The sequence below is a fragment of the Mustela lutreola genome, chromosome 5 (assembly GCF_030435805.1).
Source record: "Mustela lutreola isolate mMusLut2 chromosome 5, mMusLut2.pri, whole genome shotgun sequence".
NCBI classification, from domain to species: domain Eukaryota; kingdom Metazoa; phylum Chordata; class Mammalia; order Carnivora; family Mustelidae; genus Mustela; species Mustela lutreola.
Window position 1 is genome coordinate 32,578,651 of NC_081294.1, and position 26,595 is coordinate 32,605,245.

The window sequence follows — 26,595 nt, forward strand, 5'->3', positions numbered from 1 at the left end:
AGCAGGACATTTATTATGCCATTTTAGTGTTTCTTTTGGTTTGGACTTGCTGTGTAATTTTTATTGAGATTTATTTAGAACTGAATGATCTATATTGGCCTAAATTTCTCCCATATTAGTTATTCATAACTCACTCACCAGAAGTCTGGCCAGTAGCTGCTGGGGCAAAGGAAGTTTCACTGGAAAGAGAAAGTGGTTTCCATTATTGCTGTGGGGGCTAGAGAATTCAGATTGGGGTTGGGTATATAAGCAAAGCACTATAGCCATTCCGGAAATGAGCCTTGCATAAAAGAAGTGTTTTGCTTTGTTTTTGTATGCACACACCAGCTCCGGTGGAGATGACAAGTGCTGTTGACTCCTTGGCATCATTCTTCTTCCTCTCTTCTGCCATAATCAAGCTTCTGATGATATTAAACAGGTAGTCCAGAGTCCCTGTATATTCTGCAGGAACTACAAAAGTCAGGACTCTTGGCCACAGCACCTGGGGAAAACAAGGCAAGATGCAAAGATTTCGGATTTGTCCATGATTTCTCCCTCTGATGAAGAGCATGTTCTCTCACCTGTTATTTTTTTTGCTCTTCAGGCCAAATCAAAATGAAATCTCTGCATTCATGTTCACATTCATGTACACATTCGTGTTCAGGTGTTGGTTGTAGTGAGTGTTACTCAGCATGTCTGCATGGGTTTGCTGCTGGAATTTGGGGCAGGACAATTCTTTCTTGTGAAGAACTGTTCTAGGCAGTGCAGGAAGGAAGTCTAGTACACCTGGGCTCCACTCACCAAGGGTCACCAAGTCCTTTGTCAGTGTGGCAACCCACAATAAGTCACGTATGTCCCCAAACCCCAAGACTGGAGTGTGTTGCTCAGAGAGAATGACTGGGAATGGATAGTGAATGGGCTGCTCTAGGTGCTGACCTTATTGCTCTGGAGTTCTGGCAACACTTGTTTTCTTTAGTCAGTCCGTTTTGTATTCTCTGGAAAACTACCTTGTCCTCGTGGAAACCTTGGGGTCAACATGGACCCTTCCCTTTGTCTTGCCATCCAGATTTAATCACCAAGCCCTGTCTTTTTTTTTTTTTTTTTTTTTCATTATAAGATCTTCCATGCCCTTCCATATTTCCTTCCTACTCTCATGACGCTGCCCAGTTCCTGGGAGTTACATCTGATCTCGTGCTCACTCTCTTTCCATTTAGTCTGCTCCTATGTAAATCCACTGATCTCTCACAGTTATTTTATATTTATATTTAGCACTTGCTTAACATTTTGAATGGCTCATCAGTCACAAGGTAGGACTTTGGCATTTCAGGCCCACAGGAGTCTGGTCCTACACTTCTTTTCATTATTTGCTTTTACATGGAAATGTTTCAATCTTTAGTATGTAGCAGATATATTGGGACGTGTTTGCATGCAGATTCATGGGCCCTATGCACAGAATGCTGATTCAGTGGATGTGGGATATGGCCTGGACATCTATGTTTTAAATAAATACCTTAGATAATCAATCCAAGAATCACACTTTAAAATGCCATCCTAGATGAAGCCTCTGATCCATTTAAACTGGTCTGTTGCTTATCTCTTGTCCATGCCATGCATTTCTGGCCATTTAATCCTTTCTCTCAGGTTATTTTGCTTGAGAAAAATACAGATTCCAAGGCTCCTCCCATTAAGGTATAGATTATTTTCAAGTGTCAGCTGTGGCCCGAGAATGTGTGCTTTCAACACCTTCCCAGATGAATGGGGAAAGTTTAGCATTCACTGAATTAGAATCTCTACTCACCACTTGACGATATGTCTAGGTATGCTAGGGGAATAAGAGGTGCTTTTGAGGAACTACTCTATTCTGGGCACTGAGCATTGCAATGTACTTCACTGAATCAGAGCATCAAAAAGCTGATGACAGCACATGAAGGACTAATTCATGTTTTTACTCCTAAATGGGCAGAGCTTTGGAGAGATGATCCAAGTAACTGTCAGTCGTGACAGAAGACCACTTACCTGGGGCATTCCAATGACCAGTGGGTCTAGGGTTTTTAAGACCTCGAGGCTTGTTTCCCGGACAGATTCCTCTCCCTTTTCAATCTCATGGGAGTTAGGTTTCATTGGTTTTTCCTTTAAGAAAGATGAAACAGGAGACCTGTTAATAATCCTTCCTGCTGGTTCCCTCTGACCTTACTTGGATGTGCTCTCAGACTCTGGGGAGGACAATACAGCCACTCAAGGGGCTCATGGAACCCAGCAGTTTTGGTCTTCAGTACTTAACTTCTGTTTTAAAGTGCACCTTGGAGGAATTGGTTGGAACAGACACTGCTGGATAAAGCAGAAAAGCAAAAATTGTGATGGTCCTTGAACTACGGACATTCCCTCTCTCTCTCAGGCCTTTGCTATTGTCTCAGGTGCAAAATTTTCAAAGACACAGCCTCTTAGTGGAGTGGACTGTGATTTCGGCTATCATGGACTTACTAAGATCCCCATCTTACGTACATGCTTTTTAGGAAGTTAACCCCCATTTGGCAAGTATGGACGTCTTCTGTTTTCTCAGAAGTAATTCACTTTCTCCACCCCTGCCTCAAGGTTTTGAGGATAGATTGCCTCCTCTGGGAAAAACCATGATTTCACCTACCTCGAATTTATCATAAGCTCTAAGTGATACCAGTGAAAGAGAACTCAGAAGGCTAGAGGCTGAAAAATTTATTGATAAAAGTGATAAGACTGAAATAGAAGTTCTAAATTAGTCATTGAATTGAGCCCTAGTTAACTGCCCTTGTTACAGGGTAGCTTTCAAAGCTGCACCCTCTTCATACCAGGTTCTTGTTGGACATGGCAAACTGGGAGAAGATATATTCAATCAGTGGCCATCCTTCCCGGGCTTCAATGAAGCATTTCTCACACATGGTTTGAATGAGGAGGAGAGTGGAATTCCTCACCTAGAATCAAAAAAATGCATTTGCAGCATTTTACTGCATTGGGCAGAACAATAATTTAGCTTCTCCTATTCTTTAACTTTTATGGATCATTTGTGAGAACCTTCCCGAAAAGGAGTATCCGTTGAATGGTGGGACTCACATAGATGGAGCAGGAAGCCAGCTATAGCTTATGACTTAAGGGTTACAGGAAATGCCTTCTTTAACCAAAAATTATTCTCCTTTGCTCCCAGGACATATGTTCTGTTACGGTACATTATGAAATGTTGGTATTATGGGTTAAAACACTGTCTTGCTTTTAAAATTCTCAATGAACAATAGCACAATGAACTCTACATCTATAATCCTTCATCTACAATTTCAAAACCCAAAAAACTCTGGATGCTGGAATTTTGTTTCATGAGTCTGGCCCTAACTCATTAGGTGGCAAAACCCAACTCAACTATTTGAAAACTGTTTGTAGTCTTTACTTAATCTGTGTAGTGTAGATCTGCACATATTTTCTTGCAGAGATATTAATGACTTTGATTGTGGCTACAGTCACAGTAATGTCTTTCTAAAATCAGGATGGTTGTAAATTCTGAAATATATCTGACCCCAGGGATTAGAACAAGAGATTATGAACCTGTACTATAATTTTTAAATATTTAAGTTTGTTTATTGGATTGCTTCCCTGGAGGATAGAAAACTCAGATCTAATTCTTTTTTTTTTTTTTTTAAGATTTTATTTATTTATTTGACAGACAGAGATCACAAGCAGGCAGAAAGGCAGGCGGAGGTGGGGTGGGGTTGGGAAGCATGCTCCCTACTGAGCAGAGAGCCCGATGTGGGGCTCAATCCCAGGACCCTGAGATCATGACCTGAGCTGAAGGCAGAGGCTTAACCCACTGAGCCACCCAGGTGCCCCTCAGATCTAATTCTTTACTGAATGGGTCTTATAATGGAGAGTTGGAAAAAAAGAATAATTTACTACCACAAAGTAGTAAATAGCATAAATATACCAGTAGTCTACCTAAATGAGGGGGAAAAATTATAATTCTCTATTTTTGCCTGGGGAATTAGACTTCCTTAAAGTTTCTGTCCTCTTTCACTTTACCCTAAACTCTTTTAGTCATTTTTTGATTGGCTTGGCCATTTCCTGGTCTGAGCTTTTATCTATAATTACATCACTGTTTTTAAAATTTTTAATTTAAAAAAGTTATTATGTCTTATGTATTTATTTTTGTTTCAATTTTTAATTTAAATTCTAGTTAGTTAACATATAGTATAATATTAGTTTCAGGAGTAGAATTTAGCGATTCATCACTTACATATAATGCCTCGTGCCCTTCTTGATGACCGTCACCTATTTTTTTTTTTTAAAGATTTTATTTATTTATTTGACAGAGAGATCACAAGTAGGCAGAGAGGCAGGCAGAGAGAGAGGAGGAAGCAGGCTCCCTGCTGAGCAGAGAGCCCGATGCGGGACTCGATCCCAGGACCCTGAGATCATGACCTGAGCCGAAGGCAGCGGCTTAACCCACTGAGCCACCCAGGCGCCATGACCGTCACCTATTTAACCCATTCCCCACCCACCTCTCCTCTAGCAACCCTCAGTTTGTTCTCTATCCTTAAGAGTCTGTTTTATGGTTTGCTTCTCTCTCTCTCTTTTCTTTCCCCTGTGTTCACCTGTTTTGTTTCTCAAATTCCACCTATGAGTGAAATCATATATTTGTCTTTCTCTGATTTATTCCACTTAGCATAATTACTGTTATTTATTGCTTAACTTTTGTTATAGTCATTACAGATAAAAGTCTCATAGGGGAGTTTTCTTCTTTTCATTGGTTTCTGTATAGGGCTTTGATCCAAACAAAATATGGTTTTAATAAAAAAATGCAGTAATTTCTATTTTTTTGTTCATTCTAGTACAAGTTATATATCTTTTCTAATATGGACTACTTTAATCAAATAATCAGGAAATATTGTGCAATATATGTGCAAGATTTGCTTTAGATTTCCCTAGTTGGAAAATAAGATATCTAAGCTAAAACAAAAACAAAAACAAAACATACTTAGGGGTTATTATTTTTTGTAGGAAGGTACATTATTTATATAATTAGCAATTTTTAAACCATTTAAAGAGAGTAGCAGTGTGATGCTCTGGGCAAAAATCTTTTTTTCTACTGAGAAGCTCTTGAACTGAATGTAATTTAGAACTTTACCTTGATATAGTTTATCTTTTGGGGAAAGATTGATTTCTATTAAAATTAGAATTCATCCTTGAGCTCTTTATAAAGCAATCTTAAAGTAGATTCTTTTTTAAAAAAATAATTTCATTAACATATAATGTATTATTTGTTTCAGTGGTACAGGCCTGTGATTCATCATTAAAGTAGACTCTTAAAGAATCAAAACCATTTCATTAATTCCTAAAACTACCATCAACAAAATCAAAGTCCCCATTATTTCTCTTACTTTTATATTGAGGTCACCCATGACAACTTTGACTGTTCTTTCAATTGAAGTGATGTGATCCCGCAACTTGGGTTCTGAAGGACAGGGAGAGAAATTAAGAGGCCAGGTTCAGTAGGAGTACAGTCTGTTCTAGGATTGATGAAAACCCATTAGAGTTATGGCACATAATTGCAAAGTCTTTTGTCCATAACATTTTATGTTATTCAATTTCCTCTTACCCTCTTCTCCATTTTTTAAAAAAAGACTTTATTAATTTATTAGAGAGAGAGTGTGAGAGTGCATGAGCAGGGGGGTTGGTGCAGAAGAGAAGGGAGAAGCAGACTCCTCACTGAGTAGGGACCCCCCCGACAAAATGGCACTTGATCCAAGGACCCTGGGATCATGACCTGAGCTGAAGGCAGACCTTAACCCAGTGAACCACTTGGGCACCTCTCTTCTTTTTCAGTTTTTGAAAGATATTTATTGCTCTCTTTGCTCCATATTATATTAGGTTTCATTTTGTCTAAAATGTTAGGTTCAAAAGTGGACTCCACACATCACGTCCACAGATTAGTTTTAAATTTTGTGAGACTACTTCATATTTCTTGTCTTCTGATTCTTCAGTAAATCTCAGGGATAACTGAATTTTTTAAATTTTTTGAACTATTATAATATAGGATAAAAAGGAATTCTCATATTTTATTGAATCCAAGATATCATCAATCTTATGAGATACCACTATTTTATATTGTACCAAAAAAGCTAGTAGTGGCTTATTATAATTAAAGATGCTATCAATTATGAGATGCATTCCAATATCATGAAAATGTGTGCTTTTTGGAATTAATGAAATATGATATTTCATTAAATTCTGCTGTTTTCTAAATGCACTAATCTCTAGAATATTGTGCATTCCTCCCACCTCCATCTATTTATTGGGCCACTTGGCCAGCCTACTAGATCTTCTAGATTTAAAATTTGATTTTCAAGAATTCTACTTCTTCTTACCTACATATATCCATAAGTATCACAAAAGAAGAGGTAACTGAAAAGAAGAGAGGAAACTGAAAATGTAGTGGCTTATAGGGGCACCGAGTGCCTCAGTCAGTTAAGTGTCTCCCTTCAGCTCAGGTCAAGAGCTCAGAGTCTTGGGATCGAATTCCTCATCAGGCTCCCTGCTCAGTGGGGAGTCTGCTTTTCCCTCTCCCTCTGCCCCTCCCCCCATGCTTTCACACCCTCTTTTTCTCTCCCTCTCAAATAAAATAGAATCTTAAAGTAGTAGATTGTACTACAAACACCCCAAAGACATAGAATAAAGTTAGCGAATGCATAGGCTTCAGTTTCCTTCTTGGGACAAAATAAACCACTCTGGCTTCATTTCCTTGCTTACCCTCAGCATTGATAGCCGATCTTAACAAAGTCAAAATTCCCATTCGAATGGTTTCATTATTATTCCTCATTTGTTCATCAAAAAATTCCATCAGGTCTGCAGGGTTGGAATGGGCTGCAGGTTTAAGAAATACTGGAGTCATAAGAACTCATTTTCACCTTTGATAAAACACTTGTGAACGGGAAAAGCAGAATTCCATGGAGATTTTCAAAGTCACTCTTTGGTTGGTACTAGATTTTATTACATCAGTGCATCTTTAGTATCACAAAATTAAGCAGTTTGGTCACTCAGAGAGATTTATATACCTAGGTCCACATCTGTTCATACATATAAATATGGAATATGTATAAATATTTGGAAGTTAGTTTTTTTTTTTTAATAGATGGAATCAAATTAAGATGAGGTTATGGGTGGGCCCTAATTCAGTATGAGATGAGAAAAGGAGAGGAGACACAGGGAGGACAACTTGTGAACATGGAGGCGGAGACTGGAGTGATGCTTCACCAGCTCGGAAGCTGGGGAGCTACAAGGTAAGGCAGGAAGCAGGGAAGAAAGAGAAAAGGCCTGATTGGAAGAAAGTGGTTTGGTTTTGAACTATTAGAGATTGAGTGAAGCAGGTAATAGGGTGTGCATAAAACAGAGGATAGAATAGAAACATAGGAAAAACTAGAACATAATAGGGAATAACTAGAACATAATAGAAAGGTAATGCAGTGAAGTAGTAGAAATGACATATTTTGGGGAAGGTGGAGGTAGAGGTATGGGAGGTATGGGATTGCTCTGGTCCTTACTTTTCAGGGTCTATGTTGGAACATAATTTGTATGCTGACTCCAAGAACTTGGTGCCTCCTTTATGACCTGCACCAGGTATTTCAACTAGACAGTGGGTGGGATTGTGATGTGAGAACAAGAAGGAAGGGGAAAGAGTGAAGAAGAGAGTGAGAGGGAGACAAGGAATGTATATTAAGAGATGATGAGGGAGAAATGGCGTGACTTTGGGTTTGACACAGTTTGAAATAGGCTCAAATACCAAGGAAAAAAGCATTTCCTATCCCTAGGATTGCCAGCTCACCTTGGTTTGCCCAGAAATAAATTCATGCATATGTAGTCCATTAATTTTTGACAAAGGAGTAAAAAATACATAACAGTGCAAGGATAGTCTCTTCAATAAATGATGTTGGGAAATGGACAGCCACATACAAAAGAGTGAATCTAGATCCCTACCTTATACCATATACAAAAATCAAATCAGAATAAAGACACGAGAGTAAGACCTGAAACCATAAAACTCCTGGAAGAAAACATAGGTGGTGAGCTCCTTGACATCGGTCTTGGCAATGATTTTTTTGGATTTGACACTAAAAGTAGAAGCACCAAAGACAAAAATAAGCAAGACTGTATCAAACCAAAAATCTTTTGCTCGGCAGAAAACCCCCCACAAAAACCATTAACAAAATGAAAAAGCAACAGATGGGATGGGGAAAATATTTACCAACCATGTATTTGATAAAGGGGTTAATTCTCAAAATGTGTATGGAAATTTTCTGGTTTTAGAACTGAACGTTTTATCCCTGGAAGTCCATTAGTTCCAGGCAAACCAGGGTGATTGGTTATCTATCTGTTGTGCTTCTCTTGGGACTGGAAGGGTAGGAAGAGGCACAGGATACCATGAGTTGAAAGAATTGTGTGTGTGTGTGTGTCTGTGTGTGCGACAGTTTGCACATCCTTCATCACAGTTGTCATCATCGCTGCGAGACATTTTTGTTAAAAACCCTCTGGTTGCTAGGTCCTACCTAGAATGAGGAAACAGCTTGAAGCTTCAATTTCATTTTCCTTTACAGGAGGCTCTGGAACTCTGCACACCTGAGTGAGAAAGAAGAATCAGGCGGCAGATGTTAAAAACAGAAAACCAGAGGAAATGAATCAGATCTGACAGCAGGGTTTTCTTACCTGGTGGAGTAAACTGATAAAGATGGTCTTTCTCAAGCCCTTTGGAAGGGCAGTGTCATAAAGGACCACCGCGGTCAGTATTTGTTTTAGACTCTGGAATGGAAGCTCTTAAAGGTTAGTTGGAGGCTGCCCATGAAGCAGCAGCACAGGATGTGGAAGACAAATAATTACGGTTTTTGTGAGGAGAACAAACCTATAACCTTCCTGTGGTCACAATTTTCTTTAGTGATTCTGAACCCCCTGCCTTAGTCAGTGTCTAAGCAACTTGAAAAGAAAATTCTTAATCCCTTTTTTGGATATTCCATCACCCAGCTATGCCCACCTCTTCTCTACCTCATGTTTCTCAAAACGTATTTAAGTTCAACTGCCCAAACCAGTATCTCAGTTCCTTAGGACCTCTGGAGACTTACTGTCTTCCAGGATGGTTGTGGATAGACTCTCTGAATCGGTTCCCTGAGGGTGTGGCTCTTACCTGAGTGACGTGGAAATCAATCTCTTTGTCTTTATACTGGTTCAGGAGCCAGGGTACCTGGTCCAGGGCATAGTCACAGAGATCTTCCCGATGAAGCAGAAGGCTCACCGTGGGGCCGTGTGCCTTAACGATGGCCAAAGTCTGCAGAGGCAGCCAACGAATACCACGTCTAAGACTTCACTGAGCTTTTTGTACAGTTCTCAGAATACCTGGAGCTTTAGACAGCCCACACAATTTTCCTCACTGCTTCCAACCAAGAAAGAATTCTTTGAAAAATGTTTAGGTTAAAATCATTGCACGAAGCAGTTATAGTTATGTTTGTATTTTTAGCTCTGTCTACATCTGTATCTCTACTGATACTCATTTCCATATTTGTCCCCTTCCTATTTCTTTAACCTTTTTCCACTAGTCACTAGTGGAGTGACTTTCTCCACTAGTCCACTAGTCACTTTCTTTCAATATACTAATAAGTTGAAAATTTCCCTTATATTAAAAAACTCTTCAATTCCAAATCACTCTGACCCCAATTCTGTTTCTTTCTTTTTTCCAAAAAATTATGTGATCACTAAATTCTACCTATGAAACCAATATTACACTATATGTTAACTAGAATTTAAATAAAAACTTGAAACAAACAAACAAACAAAAAGCAAAATTTTCTGAAAGAGAGGTCTACGTTTGCCATCTCTACTTCCCACCTCTCATTTACTCTTCAGTCCACTCTGGCTTCTGCTGATATAAAAAACAAACAAGTGTAAAATATAAATGTAAATAGGTTGACTGGAAAAATTTAGAAATCACAAAAGTTATGAAGAAGAAAACACAGTATTCACATTGCCGACAGTATCCATAGATAATCATTCTTTGGTGTACTTTAATATTTTTTTAATTAATTTTACTTATTCTTCCCTACGTTTCCTTTATACATTTTAATTTTTAAAAAACTGATACCATTCTTTAATATACTGTTCTATATTCTGCTTTTCTACATAATATTAGGTGATGAATTTTTTTTTTCTGTCAACTAAGTTTTGTTGTCTATCAAACCATCTCAGAACTTAGTGGTTCAGAATAACAACCATTTATTTCACTCAACCGTGTGTCAGCTGGATGATTCTTCTGAGCAGTTGGACAATTCCAAGCAATGGTCTCCTTTCAAGATTATTCTCGCTTGAGCACTGTAACATCTCCTTTTGCTTCTTGAAAATTATTCCTTTCTTAGTTTCTAAGATCTCATTCTCTTTGCTTAGAACCCTCCAAAGGTTTATTATTTCTTATATATATATATATATATATATATATATATATATATATGTCCAAACTCCTGTGTAGCATTCAAGACTCATCATTATGTGACTAAGACCAAAATCTTTCCTGGTTTTATTTGTTTCTGCTTCTTTATATCTCCGTTCTCTTCTCCCCTTCCCTCTCTTCTACTGGACTCACTCAAGTGTGCATGTTATCCTGTCTCCAGCGTCTGCTTCAGCAACTTTTATGGCCTCTTTAGGGAATGCCTTTTGCTTGGGTGAACATCTTTATAGGCTGCAAGCTCAGTTTCAATGTCACGGCCTTTGCACTACTCGCCACAGGATTTAAGTGCTTCTCTCTCTCTCTGTTCCCTCATTACTGTGTGCACTTTCTTGTCACTTGTCTAACTCTTTCTGTGGGAAGCTAGGAAAGTACTTGGAGGATTTGTATTGAATTGTGTTTTTCAGGTGCCTTAAAGAAAAGACTTTTACAGGATATTTTAAAAGTTCCAAGTTTGCTAATGATTTAACTACCTCAGCGTGTTAAAAAAAATAAATGTTTTGGTAGCTTAAAGTATAGAAAAGAAACTAAGCTAGAGAAGAAAAGTGCTACATCTTTTAAATATAGGAATAAAAGACCTAAATAGGATGTAATTTACTCTCCATTTAAAAATTATACTGATTAAGCAAGATAGGCATGGGATACCATGTGCACACCCTTTGTAATGTCTTCTGCACAAGGCATTTCAATCTTTTGAAGTAGTCATGCATGTCCTTTAGATATTTTATTTCATTGTCATCTTCCTAGACATGGGAGATTTTTGTTGGCTCTTGTTTTTCCTAAAGAGTGACTCAGCCCAAATATGGGTTATAAGACATGAAATACTGAATTTCTCTTTATTTTACGCATCTCTAGTTAGTCATTGTTCTTTCCACATACTGGAATGTCAGTTCCACAAGAGTGGGGATTTTGGTCTTTCAATCCCTGCTGTCTCTCCAGGGTGGGGGGACAGTGCCTGGCATGTCATGGGGACACAATAAATATTAGCTCAAAAATGAATAAATAGTGATTTGAAACAGGAAAAACAAAAGTGTTGATAAACCTGATAAAAACACAACTCATAGCTTTCCAAACAACTGAGATTAATGATCATGTCAAAAAGGGGAGGAAGTTGAAGTAGCATGGAAGGAGAGCTCTCTTGGGGCATGTCAAGGCCCCCACTCACTTGGATGGGCGAGGTAATGGGGGCCCACTTCTCCATTATATACCGGAACAGCATGAAGATCTTGTCAGATAGTCGGTTGGCATCCAATCTTGGATAGGGAAAGTCTCTCCAGTGGTTGACATATTTGTAAATGGCTTTGCTGAACTTCTCAAGGGCTGCATTTTAAAAACAATCACAGACTGAGAAAAATACCAAGATGGGAGGGCCCATAAAATACTTTGAGAAGAGTGTACTGATAATTAACAAATGTGTGATAGTTTCTATAAAATGTTATATGACTGTACCAAATAAACATATAAAAAGTATTCAGCCACATTAGTGAAATGTAAGTTAAAACCATAATGAGATAATACAACAAACGATATAGAATTCCTAAAATTTCAGACAACGTCAATGTTGGTAAGACTAAGGTGCAGCTGGTGTTTTCAAGTACGGCTGCGGGGAGTGTGAACTGGTACAAACACTTTAGAAAAGATTGTATATATATTCCTTATGACCCAGAAATTCCACTCCTAAGTATGCAGTTGGTTAGATACACAAACATATAGGCACTAAAAAACTTGTACTAGAATGTTCATATTCACTTTGGGGGGTGGGTCATAGTCTCAAACAGAAAACAGAAAAATGTCCGTCAGGAAGTAGAATGGACAAACTGTAGTATAGACATGTAATAGTAGACAGAAGTGAACACAGACAGCTTCACACAACAGCATGTATGAATTTCACAATAGGTGAAACTAAGCTATGGTGTTAGAAGTCAGGCTTGTGGTTACTCTTAGAAAGGATAGAGATCATGATGATTGGCAGGAAAGATGAGGTGGGCTTCTGGGTTATTAGTAATCTCCCACTTCTTGACCTGAGTGGCGGTCATACAAGTAAGTTCATTTTGTGACAACACATCAACCTGTACACTTCTGATTGGTATGTTTTTCCAAGGGTCTGTTTCACTTCAATAAAATAAAAAATGTTGGGCTTGCAAAAATATCATTTGGACCACGAGCCCATATTTGCATCAAGTGTATTAAATAATATTATTTGTTCCTTCAGCTCTCTTGTTTCACTAGATGATGAAGAAAAGTCATAGTTTACTCTTCATATGCAAAAAATACTCTTCATATGCAAAAAATACTCTGGAAAGACCCTCAGTACCTTAGAGCTGGCCATGTATTGACTCATTCATATTCCTTTCCAACTGATAATCTTCTGCTATACATTGTCATAATCTCGTGTGTGTGTGTGTGTGTGTGTGCGCGCTTGTCTTGTACTGGCCAAAATCAACATGAGGGAAAGGATGTCTTATCTCTTGACAGTATCTGAAGCAATGAGCAGGATGTCTGCTTATTGGCTGATTAAATGAATAGCTAGATAGACGGATGGATGACTATGAAATTATATACCTATTCTTTAGTGGTAGCCAGGCAAAAGTTGCTTTAAGACCAAAGGGCACTAGATAACTTTATAACACAAAGGCAGAGAATCCTTTTTTGATGCTGTGATGAGTTCTAGTTTTATTTCCTTTTCCCTATTGGGTTATTGATATTGCAGGTAGAAATGCTATTACAAGCACCAAAGTTTACTTGCAAGAACACAGTGTTAGCTGTGATAGTAAGTAGGAAAAATAAAAAGTATTGAAAAGTGGGCTAATCTAGTATAATTGCTCAAGTTCTTGAGCCAGACTGTCATAGTTCAAATCCTGGCTCTGCCATACACCAGCTGTATGACTGCAGGCAAGCTCTTAAATTTCTATGCCTCAATTTTCTCATCAGTAAAACAAAGGAAAAATGTTACTTACCTAATGGGGTTGCTGTGAGGTTAAAGGAAATAATAATCTTAAAATACCCAAGGCAGTATTCAGGCACATAGTACATTCTCATGATATACCAGATATAAATATTGCTTCCATACAGGGCAGAAAAGAAATGGCCAAAACAGAACACACAAGTCTTGGTTGAGAGGTAAAGATGACATTCCTGACAGCACAGCCTTTTAAATATTACAAAATCATAGTGTTAGAGGGCTTTAGAGGGGAGAGGGATCCTAGCAATCCCTTTATTTAATGTGTTTAGATGTGAAAATGAGATTGAGAGAGGATGGTTCAGAGGATGATCAAGGAGAGGAGCCCAGATCTCCAGACTCAACCAAGAAGCCTCTCACTGTGCTGTACATGTTTTTTTTCCCTGCAAATTCCAGGGCCATTTTCTTCTCTGCAGACTCTTCGTTACTCTGGATGTATTTCAATTTTGGGGTAGATGGAAATTGTGACCCATGGTTTGCTTACCTGTTTTCCTTAATTTTATGAGTGCTTGTACTTTGATTAGATTGATTACTTATCTTTATTACAACATTGCATTATACATCGATGCCAACATTTGGCCTACTGCTAAGAACTGGTGAGCTCCCAGAACCATTGTGGGAAGAGTGTGATCCAATTAAAGAAGGAGGCTAGTAGAAATGGAGGCTATATAAGGCAGTGGAAAGTGTATAGACCTCAGTCACATCCACCTCTCCATTTCACTGACAGTCACCACTTTAAGGAAATTGCTTAATTTCCATGACTCTCTGTTTCTCATCTGTAAAATGATGGGGGGAGGGGGTAATAGTACTTACCTTGCTTTGAGAATTGAGACAGAGAGAATTATAATTGCTTGAGGACTTAGAGAGACAAGTCCTTGCAGAGAAACTTCCATGTGGTAGGCACTCAGTAAATGGTAGCTATTATTATTAGCGAATAGAACAAAACTAGAGTAAAAGGAAAAATAATGGGTGCGTGGATGGCTAGTGGATTAAGCCTCTGCCTTCGGCTCAGGTCATGGTCTCAGGGTCCTGGAATCAAGCCCCACATTAGGCTCTCTGCTCAGTGGGGAGCCTGCTTCCCCCTCTCCCTCTGCCTGCCTGCCTCTCTGCCTACTTGTGATCTCTTTCTGTCAAATAAATAAAGAAAATCTTTAAAAAAAAAAAGGAAAAATAAAACATTTGCTCAATTCATAGTCTGGTCATAACAAAGAGGAAACCATAGGAATACCCACCAATACAGAAAACTCCCTTCATCTTCTCCTCTTCGGCCAGCCTGAGCATGGTTTGCATGGTTAGCAGGGTCATCATCATGAAGGGGATACTCTGGGACACTGCCAAGAGGGGCACAAGAGGAGAAAACCATTATCCTCTCACACTGGAGAGTTCTGTGGTTCTCCACGTCAGCAAGGAGCATGTCAAAGCTGTTTCGGGGAGACAGGTGAGGTGCTGCAGGAAGATATTCTCCTGGACCCCTTCTTTGGCCATAAGGCCTGACTGTAGTTAAAGAATTGGAGGAGGGGGCACTTCTGTGATTCCAAGTTGGACTACAGTACATGCAAGGAGTGGTTGATTTAAAAGAAGGTTCTAGCTGTACCTGTTGTTTGTAGCAATTGCCTGTTTGGATAATTGTTGGATTAATGTCCATCTCTCCCACCAGAACTTGGCTGCATTCCCAGGGCCTAGCCCAGGCAATAGATACTCAATAAAAAAATCTAAATAAAAATAACAAACTAACTAACTAAATACATACATAAATAAATATCTGTTAAATAAAGTGGTATAGAAAAATAATCCTAATAAACTCTTACATACTTCATGTAAGTGTTCAGTGGTTTGCAGAAGAGGCCTTGTGGAAAAAGGGCTTTTGCAAACACAAAGCCAGATCAAAGGGATGGTGAGGATGAGAGGGTTCAGCCAAATAGAGAGCAGCATGGACTAATGGTGCATCATCAGGTTCATCTGTGCTCAGAAACAACCACCTAAATCCCACTGTCGATGCTCTTGAGCATGGCAGAAGGGAAGAATGCTCTCCTTTCTGCTGTTTGCACCCATCTGGTTTTAGACGGTTAGTCAGGGTGGATACTTCCCAGGAAAATGTGGAGAGTCTTCCCTCCGTACCATAGCTGGTCGCCAGTTCAGCCAGAGCAAGCACGATGAATTCATCCGGGAGCTCCAGGATCCTGAAGTTACTCTGTATTTCATACATCACAGAGTTGAAATCGTGCGCAGCAAGAGACACCAACACCTCACCAGCCAGCATTCTGGTTTCTCTGAGGATCTGAGGAGGAAAAAGGAGACAACAATAACAACTGGAGGAAGAGCAGAGGGAGTTTGCAGAGAGGTGATGGTCTAGGTAATATTCTAAGTTCCCCCCAAATGCTTTGGGATAGGGACAGAACAGGCTGTTCCAAACCCAGGGCAGAAAGTCTCTAAGGTGAGGGTCAGTAGCTGTCCAGCAGAGGTAACTTTAGTGAACTTTAAAACCAGGTTTTACTAAGGTTCTTGTAAACGTAAGGTCAAAATACATTTTCTTGCGAATTGATCGGGCACTATGAACACAGGATCTATGTTTTTTGTGTTAATGAGGAATCACTGTGGCTGAAGGCCTGAAGGGTATTGAGAAAGGGAAATGGGACAGGGAGTCTGGACTTTGGGTTTTCATATTGTTCTGATCCAGTTATCTTGGATAGAGGAGATATTTGGAGGAACTTCTGTTTTTGGTAGTGCTGAACTAGGTAAGTTTGATCGAATCTCCTGCTGAAGACAATCAAAAGAGCTGGACAAGCTATTAGAAAATATACTCACAAAACATCACAATATAGGGTGGAATGAATTACTAAGTTAAGATCTGGAAATGATTGGAAATCCAGAGATGTCAGTCCTATATTTGAGACTCCTGTGCAGTATTTTGGGAGAATAGACTGAATTTGAGACCAACAAATGGTGAGACCCTGGTCATCCCACTTCTTATCTTTTAGCCTAAGGCTCCAAAAGGCTGCATTTAAATGAAAGGTTTGCTTGGCCCTCCATGTACTGTAGTCCAACTTGGAATCACAGAAGTGCCCCCCTCCTCCAAATCTCAAGGCCTGAAATTAATCATAAATTGTTAGTACCCTTGGCAGGTAAACATCCTTTCTGGAAGAAAACACCTTAAAACTCAAATTATGTCTACAAATAATTTTTCTGATACAATTCCTAGCATAGGTAGCTAAGTAGGCACATGAGAGATAATAATTTATATATGGAAAGCAAGAAAATTGGGTTCTAGTTACTTTGAAAAAAATCTCTCCAAACATCAACATGCTCATCTAAAACTGGAATGGATAATATTATCACTAAAGTCTTTTTTTTTTTTTTAACTTTGTTGTAGTTTCCTTATCTATGAAGGGATAATCAGTATTGTAATAATACCCAAGTTATCATGAAGAAACAAATGAAAGTGACTTGCAATTCAGGCAGTAACGTAGGAAAAGCTTGTAAATATCTACATGGGTGCATTTGGGTCACTTAAAGACCAGTTGCGACCCTGGTATTGATTTATCATTAAGAATCAAACTTACATTGTTGTCTCTCATGTCCTTAGAAGCATAATAAATCAACCGTTGGACGATTGCATCATCCAAGATGTCACTATTCTGAATAACGGAAGTGAGATGACTATAAATGTCTTCCTGTGAACATACAAGTGTATACACAGAATCTGAGTTGCAAAACTAAAGGATTCAAACGAAGTGCAAATGATTAACACCATCAAACTGAGCAATGTGTTTCTGCTACACAATGGATTTTATACATCTTTTTAAAATTTAAATTCAGTCAGCCAACTAGCATACCGTCATTCATTTCATATGTAGCGTCCAATCATTTATCAGTTTTGTATAACACCTGGTGCTCGTCACAGCTCGTGCTCTCCTGATTGGGGGATTTTAATGCATCTTAATCAGGGCTTCCTGAACATAATATGCAGCTTTAGGACACAAAAGCTTATACATAAAACAAAGTTCTTTCTGAAAACTATTTTAACCTGTCTACATTACTATGACAAAATCTAACTGAAGTTGGAAGCAGGCTACCTAACGTATCAGTCTTGAAAGTCGCTTTCAAGTCGTAGGGCACTCAGGGGAATGGAAATGCTCATTACCCAGACCGTTGCTCCTACCACTGGGAAGTGACTATGTTATTAAGAAACACACTGTGATTCCCAAAGAGGCTGATAAGCTCTGAAACTGGATCCTAAGGGAGGTTTATAAGTCCTTGGCTTTATTCATGCCTTATAGAAAGAAACTTGTGAATTCTTTTGGACAGGACCGCAGTGTTGGAATCATGGGGCTGGACCAGATGTTGTGTAAGAGGACTCTTTGAAATCTCATAGGTGGCTACATGGTCTCGGGTAGATGAGAGACTGGGGTCCTGGAATGCCCAACAGCCTCAAGCACGTTGCCTTCAAGGTACCATGCCCATGCTGAAGATGGGAAGTAACTCCCTTTGCATAAGGGGTTCTAACAGGCAGTCAGGGTTGAGGTCTACCAGATTAGGAGATGAAGGTGTAGACCCTGTCCTTCATAGGGAGGCTGCCTTGGATCATGATTGGGAGCATTGTTTTGAACTCAGACGACCTTGTGCTCTAGTCATGTACCTGTTGTGGGTCTTACTCCTCTTTGCTGTGAAATGGAAACAGCCATGCCTACCTCATGGAGGTATGGGGGGTGAACATAATACAAGTCACTGTGTTTGGAAAGCTTCTCGGGTGCTCCTTCCTAGATAAGTGTCCCTTGGAGGTAGCTGTTGTTATTTTACAAAAGGTTGTTGGGGCCAGAAAAGCCCTCCCATCCCAGAGAAATAAATCTCTAACTGTGGACTAGCATCACAGATGAGTAGTGGAGATCTTTGGGGCCTGTCATAGGAACCCTCAGCTTCTACAGGAGGAGACTCTTATGGTTATAAGTATGGCCTCCCCCTCTTTCCACATCTTTCCGTATCAGGTTGTAGAAAAGAGTATTCTTGAGCTAACTTCCAGAATTGGATACTATGATTCCTCAAATGCCAAATATCATTGTTTAAACATGACAATGACTTCCATTATAACTACTTTTTGAAAGATTGAATGCTGTGTATGAAGCCAGAGAGAAAAGAAGTCAAGGCAAAGAAAGAGGAATATGAAATGTTGCAATAATTGCACTAGGAAAAGTAAATGGAAAACAGATTTTCCTTACCTTGCTAATATTATCTTCCACGTTCAGCATGCCTAGAGTGAGGTTAATATCTCCCAAAGTCTCTAAAATGTACAGAAAAAGAAGAATTAAGTCTCTCCTATAATTCCTATGCAAGAGTTACAGAAATTTTTTTTTCCTCTTGCTTCTCTGTTTCTCTCTCTTTTGTCCCAGACCCTCCTTCTTCTTGACTGTCAGCTCTCTGATGACAGGAGCTAAGTTTTATTCATATTTTATATGCTTGACATACTTGCAAATAACAGATATTTTGTATATTTTTTTCAAAACCTGAATTAAAGGGGAAGGGGAAGATAAAAGATGCTACATTCTGGTGCACCTGGGTAGCTTAGTCAGTAAAGCATTTGCCTTCGGGTCAGGTCATGATTGCACGGTCCTGAGATGGAGCCCCACATTGGTCTCCCTGCTCAGCAGAGAGTCTGCTTCTCTCTCTCCTCTGGCCCCCAACCCTCACTTGTGCTTTCTCTATCTCAAACAAATAAGTAAATATTAAAAAAAAATGTTACATTTCTATTTATCCCTCCTGTCATGTAGGTATCACCCTATATATCCTCTCTACCAAGGTGCAGTTCTCAGATGCCATGAGTTGAAACCCTTCTACCCTACCTGAGCATGAGAAGACAATGGTGTGATATAGCTGTTTACTTTCATTTCCTCCTCAGCACCTCCTCTGTACTTTTCCACAGTCTGTCTACCTCTGTTTCTCTCCATCTAACCTTCTGGTCTTGCCAAGTCCCTCTTCTGGTCCCAAGCTAATGGAACCTTCTGTTTTCTGATAATGATCTAAATTAGTTTGACTTGCACTTTCCAGGCATATTTGTATTTGAATAACTCTCATCAGAAAACTGAAAAAAAACATGTGAGTCAAAGGAATCGAGCAATTCAGGCCACATGGCAAATTGGTAAGAGAGAAACCCTTGGAGGTGAGTCTCCAAATCAAGCCACAGATCCCTTTAGCACAATCTTTTTTTGGCAAAGCAGATAGGCAACATGCTTGAAAATTAGGGGAAAATATTTCCAAAGGACCATTCCAGTATTTAAGAGTAAATAAAAGACTGTCTTTCTTTGTGTTGTAGGTACTTGCTCTTCATGTAGACTATATATTTTTAAAGAAAGTAAGGCATGATCATCTCTCAGGCTCTAGTCTATCACTGCCCCTTTACAGTCAATACGATTTATTATTTTGGAATAAAAGGGGAGTAGAGAGAAATAATCGTACTTTAGCATAACTTTTTATAACACTTTCAGTTGTACAGACCCTCCACAATGACTCACACAATCCCCCATTCCACATAGACATGTGATCACATAGACAAAACATAGACAAAACACTTAGCTCCTCAGGATCCCATGATGCTCACCTACAGTTTCCTCCATGTCCTGAGTCATGTCTTGGCTGTTTCAGGCTCTCTAAGAGACAGCACCTAAGTATCAGAAATAGTATGGCTAAAAAATTGAACAAGCAAGTTGACAAGTTTCTCACAAAATGTTCACATAAGGCTCTCTAAAGGAAAGTCCCTCCTCCACTTGATTGGCACAACGATCTGGAAGCTTCCAGCGATGGGCTGCTACTGAGAAGGATGACGCTGTATTCTACCACTATGACATTTTCTTGCTTCTGAGCTCCTGCTGACCAACAAAATGGCTGCATCTCACCGAATATTGTCCCTTGGGTGGAGACCAGAGTATCTGAGAAGGAAGAAATTAGAGACTGGGACTCAAAGCATTTTTGTAGACCAAAGGAGTTCCTCTCCCTAAACTTGGGTCCATTGATCACAAATTTGGGAATGGTTTTCAGTGGTCACTTTACTGGCCTGGTGTTGGTAAAGCCTTTATGGTGATCTTGGTGATTGTTCTACTTGGTGAAAGTCAGTCACACAAACTGGGCATGCTCAGTGGACCGGAATGCCCACCAGGGGCAGTTGAATAGAATGTCCAACTGACAGCAGCAAAGCAAAAGCTTTCTCTGCCACCCCGTCCTGTTCCCCACTTTCCTTCCTCCATTCACTCGGTCCGGGTCTTGGCCTCACTCCAGGCTCAGGCTTTTTCCTTTGATTCCATTCTCTCTTCTTGTTTTCAAATCATTTTCTATCCACACCTCTTTGACATCATGTTTTCAGCTTTACTAGTATGGACCTAAATCTGGTCCCAATGCCCCAACTCTAAATCTATATGACCACAATTTTCAATGTATGCCAGGACTGACTGGATCTTAATGTGGCAGGTGTTAGGGAAGGGAGTGCAAGGAGTCTATAAGTCTAGGTGTGAAAGGGGCCAAGGGAATGGGCTTGTGACGATTCTCATCTGTGACTCCTTTTCCAGTTATCTTCCCCTCCTTTGGTGAAGCTTATTTCAGATTCATAGGTCAAATACTTCCAACTAAATCTTTGAATTCATCATTGTTTTTACAGACAGATTATTTTGCATTGTATTTATTATAGAGGACCTCAGCAGGCTGCTGGTTAAGAACATTCTCAAGTCAGCATTACTATTTTCCAGATTGTGTCCATTAGTGCCTGGTGACAGGAATCACCTGGTGTCTTTATTTAAAATGTCTGCTCCCAGGTCCACCCCAGGCCTAGTAAATTAGAATGAGGGGCAGAAATCTGTATTTTTAATGAGCCCCCTAGTGATTCCGGGGCTCAATAAAGTCTGAGAAACACTGTCTAAGCTCATTGCCCAATAACCCACTAGGGCATAATAGAAAATTTAGCAGTGATTTGAAGGGTGTTCATTTTGGTTGGGCAAGAAGAGGAGCTTCTCATCTCCAGTGCCGTGATTTGCTCACCTTTGAAGAATAGGGTGAGAACTGGTGGATCCAAGAGGTATTGAGGTAGGCTGAAACTCTTAATGTCTTGTAGGAAAAATGACACTGCAAATTACATGCTTTTAGAATCTTAAAGAACAATGTGCAATAAAATCAATAATAAGAAAAACTAGCTATTCAGATAATTGCTATAATCAATTTCTTACTCTTTTTGTGAATGGTAGCAAATGATTTTCCTGAATGTCTGTATACCAGTTTTCCTTGATTTTGTAGAGATTAGGGAGGTTAGGAGATGATTGATTTATACTGACTTTGTAATTTATTGGAGCAATCAAAACACATCTTTTTGCCAAATATTCCTTCAGATAAAGCAAATTCACCTGTTGATTTCTCTTTTCATAAAGCAATATTGCAGATAGATTTTAAAAAGTCAAACTTTAAAACAACAAATTTGCTATCATTTCTATTCCATTTTCCTGAGGACATCTTGTTTCATTTCCCCATTATTTCCTATTTTTCTCTTTACACTAGGTTAACAAATATGGGTTTGAATATAGACCCAAGTATGGGTCTCGTAAGCCCTAGGAGCATGCTAAGCACTGATTCTCAAAGTTAGTAGGATGACATTTTGCTAACTAATGGACTATTTTTTCTAGATCTCTGTTTGCAAGGGAATTCAAATTTAGCTTGCTAAACAACTGAGGAGTCTTCCTGGCTGTATGGTACCCTTCCCTTTCAATCTAACTTGACGAGTGATACTACCTAATCCCAGAACCACCATGCTCCCAAATGAGGTATTATCAGACAAGAACATTAATAAGGCTGTAAAGGCAAAATATAAAGCAAAGGGACAATATCTATCTATCAGCCAATCTATCTAATATTAAAATTTATAGAACTTTACATTTTTGTGGTTTTAATGGTTTTAGAGTACAATTCCTTTGAACTTTGACATGAATCCTTTTATTCTTTAATGAAGTATTAGATTTCGTAAAATATATTTAAAATGAAATTAGGCCCCCCAACTTTTTTTCCCAGTCAGTTTTTAGACATAAGCCTAACCCCTTACACTCTGGTGCATAAAAAGCAAGAGGTATTGGATGACAGTTTTACACAGATTTAATATTCTTATGCTGTTAGTGGCCTCTCATTTCCTCCTTTCGCTTGACTCCCCTCCTGTCTCCTCCCTGTCCACTGTCTCCTCCTCTTCTCTTCTCTCTTTTCCTCTGGTCTCTCTTACCCTTCTTTGCTTTTCCTACCTGTAGTTATTTTACTCAGCAGGCTGCATTTTTGAAATTATGGTTTTAAAGTCATCCCCTCAGGGGGTACCTGGTGGCTCAGTCAGTCAAGCATCTGCCTCTGGTTCAGGTCATGATCTCTGGGTCTTGGGATGGAGCCCCAAATCAGCTCCTTGCTCACAGGGGGAGCCTGCTTCTTCCTGTTGTCCCACTGCTCCTCCTGCTTGCGTGTACTCTCTCTCTCTGTCAAATAAATGAATAAAATCTTTTAAAAAATTTTAAAAAGTCCTCTTTTCAGCAATTCAGAAGGAGCTTAAGAATTTAAGCTAGAGAGGGAGTTTTCAGAGAGATTTATAAAATGGTTTCATTCTCAAGCGATAGATAATGAAGCCCTTGGAGACAAGTAATTTTCTAGCAAATTGTTTCCCAAATACCCCTCATGTTAGATATTTCTAGCTTTGTTACCGACAGGTGTTGGGAGAAGAACACAGACTTGCTTCATAATTTGAGTAGTGAGAGAAGCAATAGGAGCCCTTGACCTCTGAAGACCCTCCCTAGTGGCCTGGCATCTCGGGTATTAGCTTTCTGTGTTCTGGAGCTCATTTAGCTTTTCTCTTTAGAAGGTCTAGCTTTTAACTGTCAATTAACTCTTAGATGCTCAGGTCATGCTACTGTGAACGTCATTTTTTTGATTGAGGAATTCAGCTTTAGTGGCTGATAGGTTATACAAAGTAGGATACATTCATTCTCTCAGCTTTTCATAATAAATTACTTGGGCCCCATAAGTGCCTGAATAAATAAATCTTAGAAGAAACAGCCATCAGTATTTATTTTTAAGGATTAAAAGGCAATTTATTACCTCTAGGTGATTATCTTACATTTAGAAAGAAAAATCTCTTACCTTTTTTTTTTTTTTTTAAAAGAAAGAAACCCTTCTCTCTTGCCTTTTGATGACCGTCAAGTTGCATTTCTTTTTTTTTTTTTTTTTTTTTTTTTTTTTAATTTTTTATTTTTTATAAACATATATTTTTTATATACATATATTTTTATCCCCAGGTCTGTGAATCACCAGGTTTACACACTTCACAGCACTCACCAAATCACATACCCTCCCCAATGTCCATAATCCCACCCCCTTCTCCCCAACCCCCTCCCCCCGGCATCCCTCAGTTTGTTTTGTGAGATTAAGAGTCACTTATGGTTTGTCTCCCTCCCAATCCCATCTTGTTTCATTTATTCTTCTACCCACTTAAGCCTCCATGTTGCATCACCACTTCCTCATATCAGGGAGATCATATGATAGTTGTCTTTCTCTGCTTGACTTATTTCGCTAAGCATGATACGCTCTAGTTCCATCCATGTTGTTGCAAATGGCAAGATTTCATTTCTTAGAAATGCAACTTGAAATGAAATCAAGTTGCATTTCTAATTAATGATTTTGGTGGTTTCGACAGCCTCTAGATGTGCCATAAATTGTGAGTATTTTCATGTTACTCTTAGAGATTTTTAGAATCCTCCATATTCAATGAGTTTTATAAAAACACATTAAATGAAACTGTTCAACAACATTTTATTCAAGAAGTGATGGTAAAATGTTAGGTGAAGTTTCAAATAATAAAATGTCCAGTTACCAGTAGCAGTCAAATATGAACAGGGATTTTTGTTAGAATCAACAAAAGGAGGCAAATCGTAAGATCACAATCTGGATCAAGGATTGAAAAACAAAACATGATTTGATCACTGGCCCTAGTGTTAATATATATAATTCTTGGGGCGCCTGGGTGGTTCAGTGGGTTAAAGCCTCTGCCTTCAGCTCTGGTCATGATCCCAGGGTCCTGGATCAAGCCCCGCATCGGGCTCTCTGCTCAGCCAGGAGCCTGCTTCCTCCTCTCTCTCTGCCTGCCTCTTTTCCTGCTTGTGATCTCTCTCTCTCTGTGTCAAATAAATAAATAAAATATTTAAAAAAATATATATGTAATTCTTCATCTGCTTCCACAGTGTAAAGAGAAGAGCCCAGAAGTTCCAGGAGACGAACCTGGAGCCCATGTCAGCATTTTGTGCTCACTAAAGCAGAAAAGTAGATAGAGGTACTAGAGATGCTTAGCAATTACGTTACTTCCTGTAAGCCTCAGTTCCATCTTGCCTTCTGTAAAAGGGATATGAGAGAGGAAGTTGTTGTACTGAGTTTTCACTAAATTATTGCACTAAATTTGCACCAAACTATTGTTATTTGTTGTTTTGTTTGCATCACTCCTGTTCTTCTTGCATTTACAGCTTAATAATAATAAAAAAAAAAAACCAAAAACAGACTAAATTATTCCAGCTGCATTCTGTCTATCATGGCCTTAAGAGCATGGTTTCTGGTGCGCCTTGGTGGCTCATTTGGTTAATCATCTGACTTTGGCTCAGGTCATGATCCTGGGGTCCTGGGATTGAGCCCTGCTCAGGCTCACTGTTCAGCAAGGGGTCTGCTTCTCTCTCTTCCTCTGTGGCTTCCCCTGCAAGTGTTCTCCCTCTTAAATAAATTTAAAAAAAAAATCTTAAAAAAAAAAGAATATCATGGTTTCTGATTTTAAGAGAAAGTGTTCTTACAGGACTTCCCCCCGCATTTTAAAAAAGATTTTATATATTTATTTGAGAGAGAGAGAGAGAGAGCACAAGCTGGGGGAGAGGCAGAGGGACAAGTTGTGTCCCCACTGAGCAGGGAGCTGGTTTCAGGTCTCCATCCTAGGACCCTGAGATCGTGACCTGGAAGGCAGACACTTAACTGACTGAGCTACCCAGGCACCCTTTCCACGACTCTTTATGAAATAATCATACTGATAATATAATCAGTCTAATTGTTACTTGCTGAATTGTTAATTACATGTTAATTACTTCTTCAGCATTTCTGTCTTTTGTATTATATTTCATAAAATGATATTCTCTAAATCCTGCTTCTTGGTAGTGTGTTAATTTTATAAAAGCAAATATACTGAGTTCTCTGGTGTTGACAACGTAAAGTATGTAATTTCTACATCTGTTTCTATTTATTGATTCTTTTTATGCCTCTCATTGATTATATTTTTCTGCTTTGATTTTTTTTCATTGGATGTCAGACATTGTGAATTACATTTTATTGGGTGCTGAATATTTTTGAGCTTTGTTCTGGGACACATCTAAGTTACTGGAGAATATCTTGATCCTTTCTGAGCTCGCTTTTATGTCTTGTAATTATGTGGACCAAAAAACCTTAATGAAGGTCTACTTGGGCCCTAATACTGAGGTGATAGTCTTCTGAGTATTATCTGCTGTCCCACAAGTTGTGAAGTTTACCACAACTTGAAATACAGATTATCCCTAGTTCTGGGTGGACTTTGGGGATCATTGCTTTGATTCTTTTGCATGGTTTGTTCCCCAGTCTCTGCTCTCCCCGTATGTGTACCTTTTTCAGCACTCAGCTGCAGACTGGAGGTCAATACTCTGCAGATCCCAGAGCTTTTTCTATTGGCAGCTTGCCCCCTTCCTACCCTTCACCCCTGATGGCCAACCACCCCCTCACTCCGCCTGGTGGTCTGCCATAATGACTCTATCCACCTTGCCCGCCTGGACATCTAGCTCCATATCTAGGAACTAAAGTTGGGCAGTCACTGGAGCCAACTTCCTATTTTCCCCCTCTCTTAGAGACCAGTGTCCTGCATGAACAGGTGTTCAGTGTCTGAAAACTGTTTTGTCTTATATTATGTCTGTTCTTTTACTTAATTTAGGTGGAAAGGCAAATCCAATCCCTGTCACTACATCTTTGCCAGAAGCAAAAGTCTGCCAACGTTCTTAAATGTATTTATGTTTTTCTGTGTTGTGAATGGCTGCCATGCACTTCCTCCCGGGAACATGAGGGTATAAGTTAGGAATATGTTTCCTTGCAAAACAAACAAATAAACAACAAAGCA

At 39.2% G+C, this 26,595-nt stretch overlaps 1 protein-coding gene across 4 annotated transcripts in view; it reads right to left on the reverse strand.

Annotated features, from left to right (window-relative positions):
• The window catches only part of MROH2B (maestro heat like repeat family member 2B), a 63,391-nt gene extending 42,849 nt beyond the window's left edge, over positions 1 to 20,542 (reverse strand). For 3 of the 4 annotated variants that reach the window (XR_009353764.1, XM_059173881.1, XM_059173883.1), the window contains exons 1-15: positions 20,023 to 20,542; positions 18,647 to 18,708; positions 16,994 to 17,104; positions 15,552 to 15,711; positions 14,666 to 14,764; positions 11,640 to 11,794; positions 9,167 to 9,307; positions 8,695 to 8,787; positions 8,538 to 8,607; positions 6,745 to 6,858; positions 5,376 to 5,449; positions 2,802 to 2,924; positions 1,996 to 2,109; positions 325 to 481; positions 139 to 179 (exon numbers count right to left, since the gene is read on the reverse strand). Coding sequence is in view for 3 of the 4 variants with exons in the window: in XM_059173881.1 (XP_059029864.1) it covers positions 139 to 179; positions 325 to 481; positions 1,996 to 2,109; positions 2,802 to 2,924; positions 5,376 to 5,449; positions 6,745 to 6,858; positions 8,538 to 8,607; positions 8,695 to 8,787; positions 9,167 to 9,307; positions 11,640 to 11,794; positions 14,666 to 14,764; positions 15,552 to 15,711; positions 16,994 to 17,104; positions 18,647 to 18,708; positions 20,023 to 20,050 (1,542 nt within the window). In the remaining variant the exon portion in view is untranslated. Of the gene's footprint in view, positions 1 to 138; positions 180 to 324; positions 482 to 1,995; positions 2,110 to 2,801; positions 2,925 to 5,375; positions 5,450 to 6,744; positions 6,859 to 8,537; positions 8,608 to 8,694; positions 8,788 to 9,166; positions 9,308 to 11,639; positions 11,795 to 14,665; positions 14,765 to 15,551; positions 15,712 to 16,993; positions 17,105 to 18,646; positions 18,709 to 19,267; positions 19,507 to 20,022 lie in introns of all 4 variants that reach the window. The other variant, XM_059173882.1, reaches the window with a different exon arrangement.
• Positions 20,543 to 26,595: the final 6,053 nt, after the last annotated feature.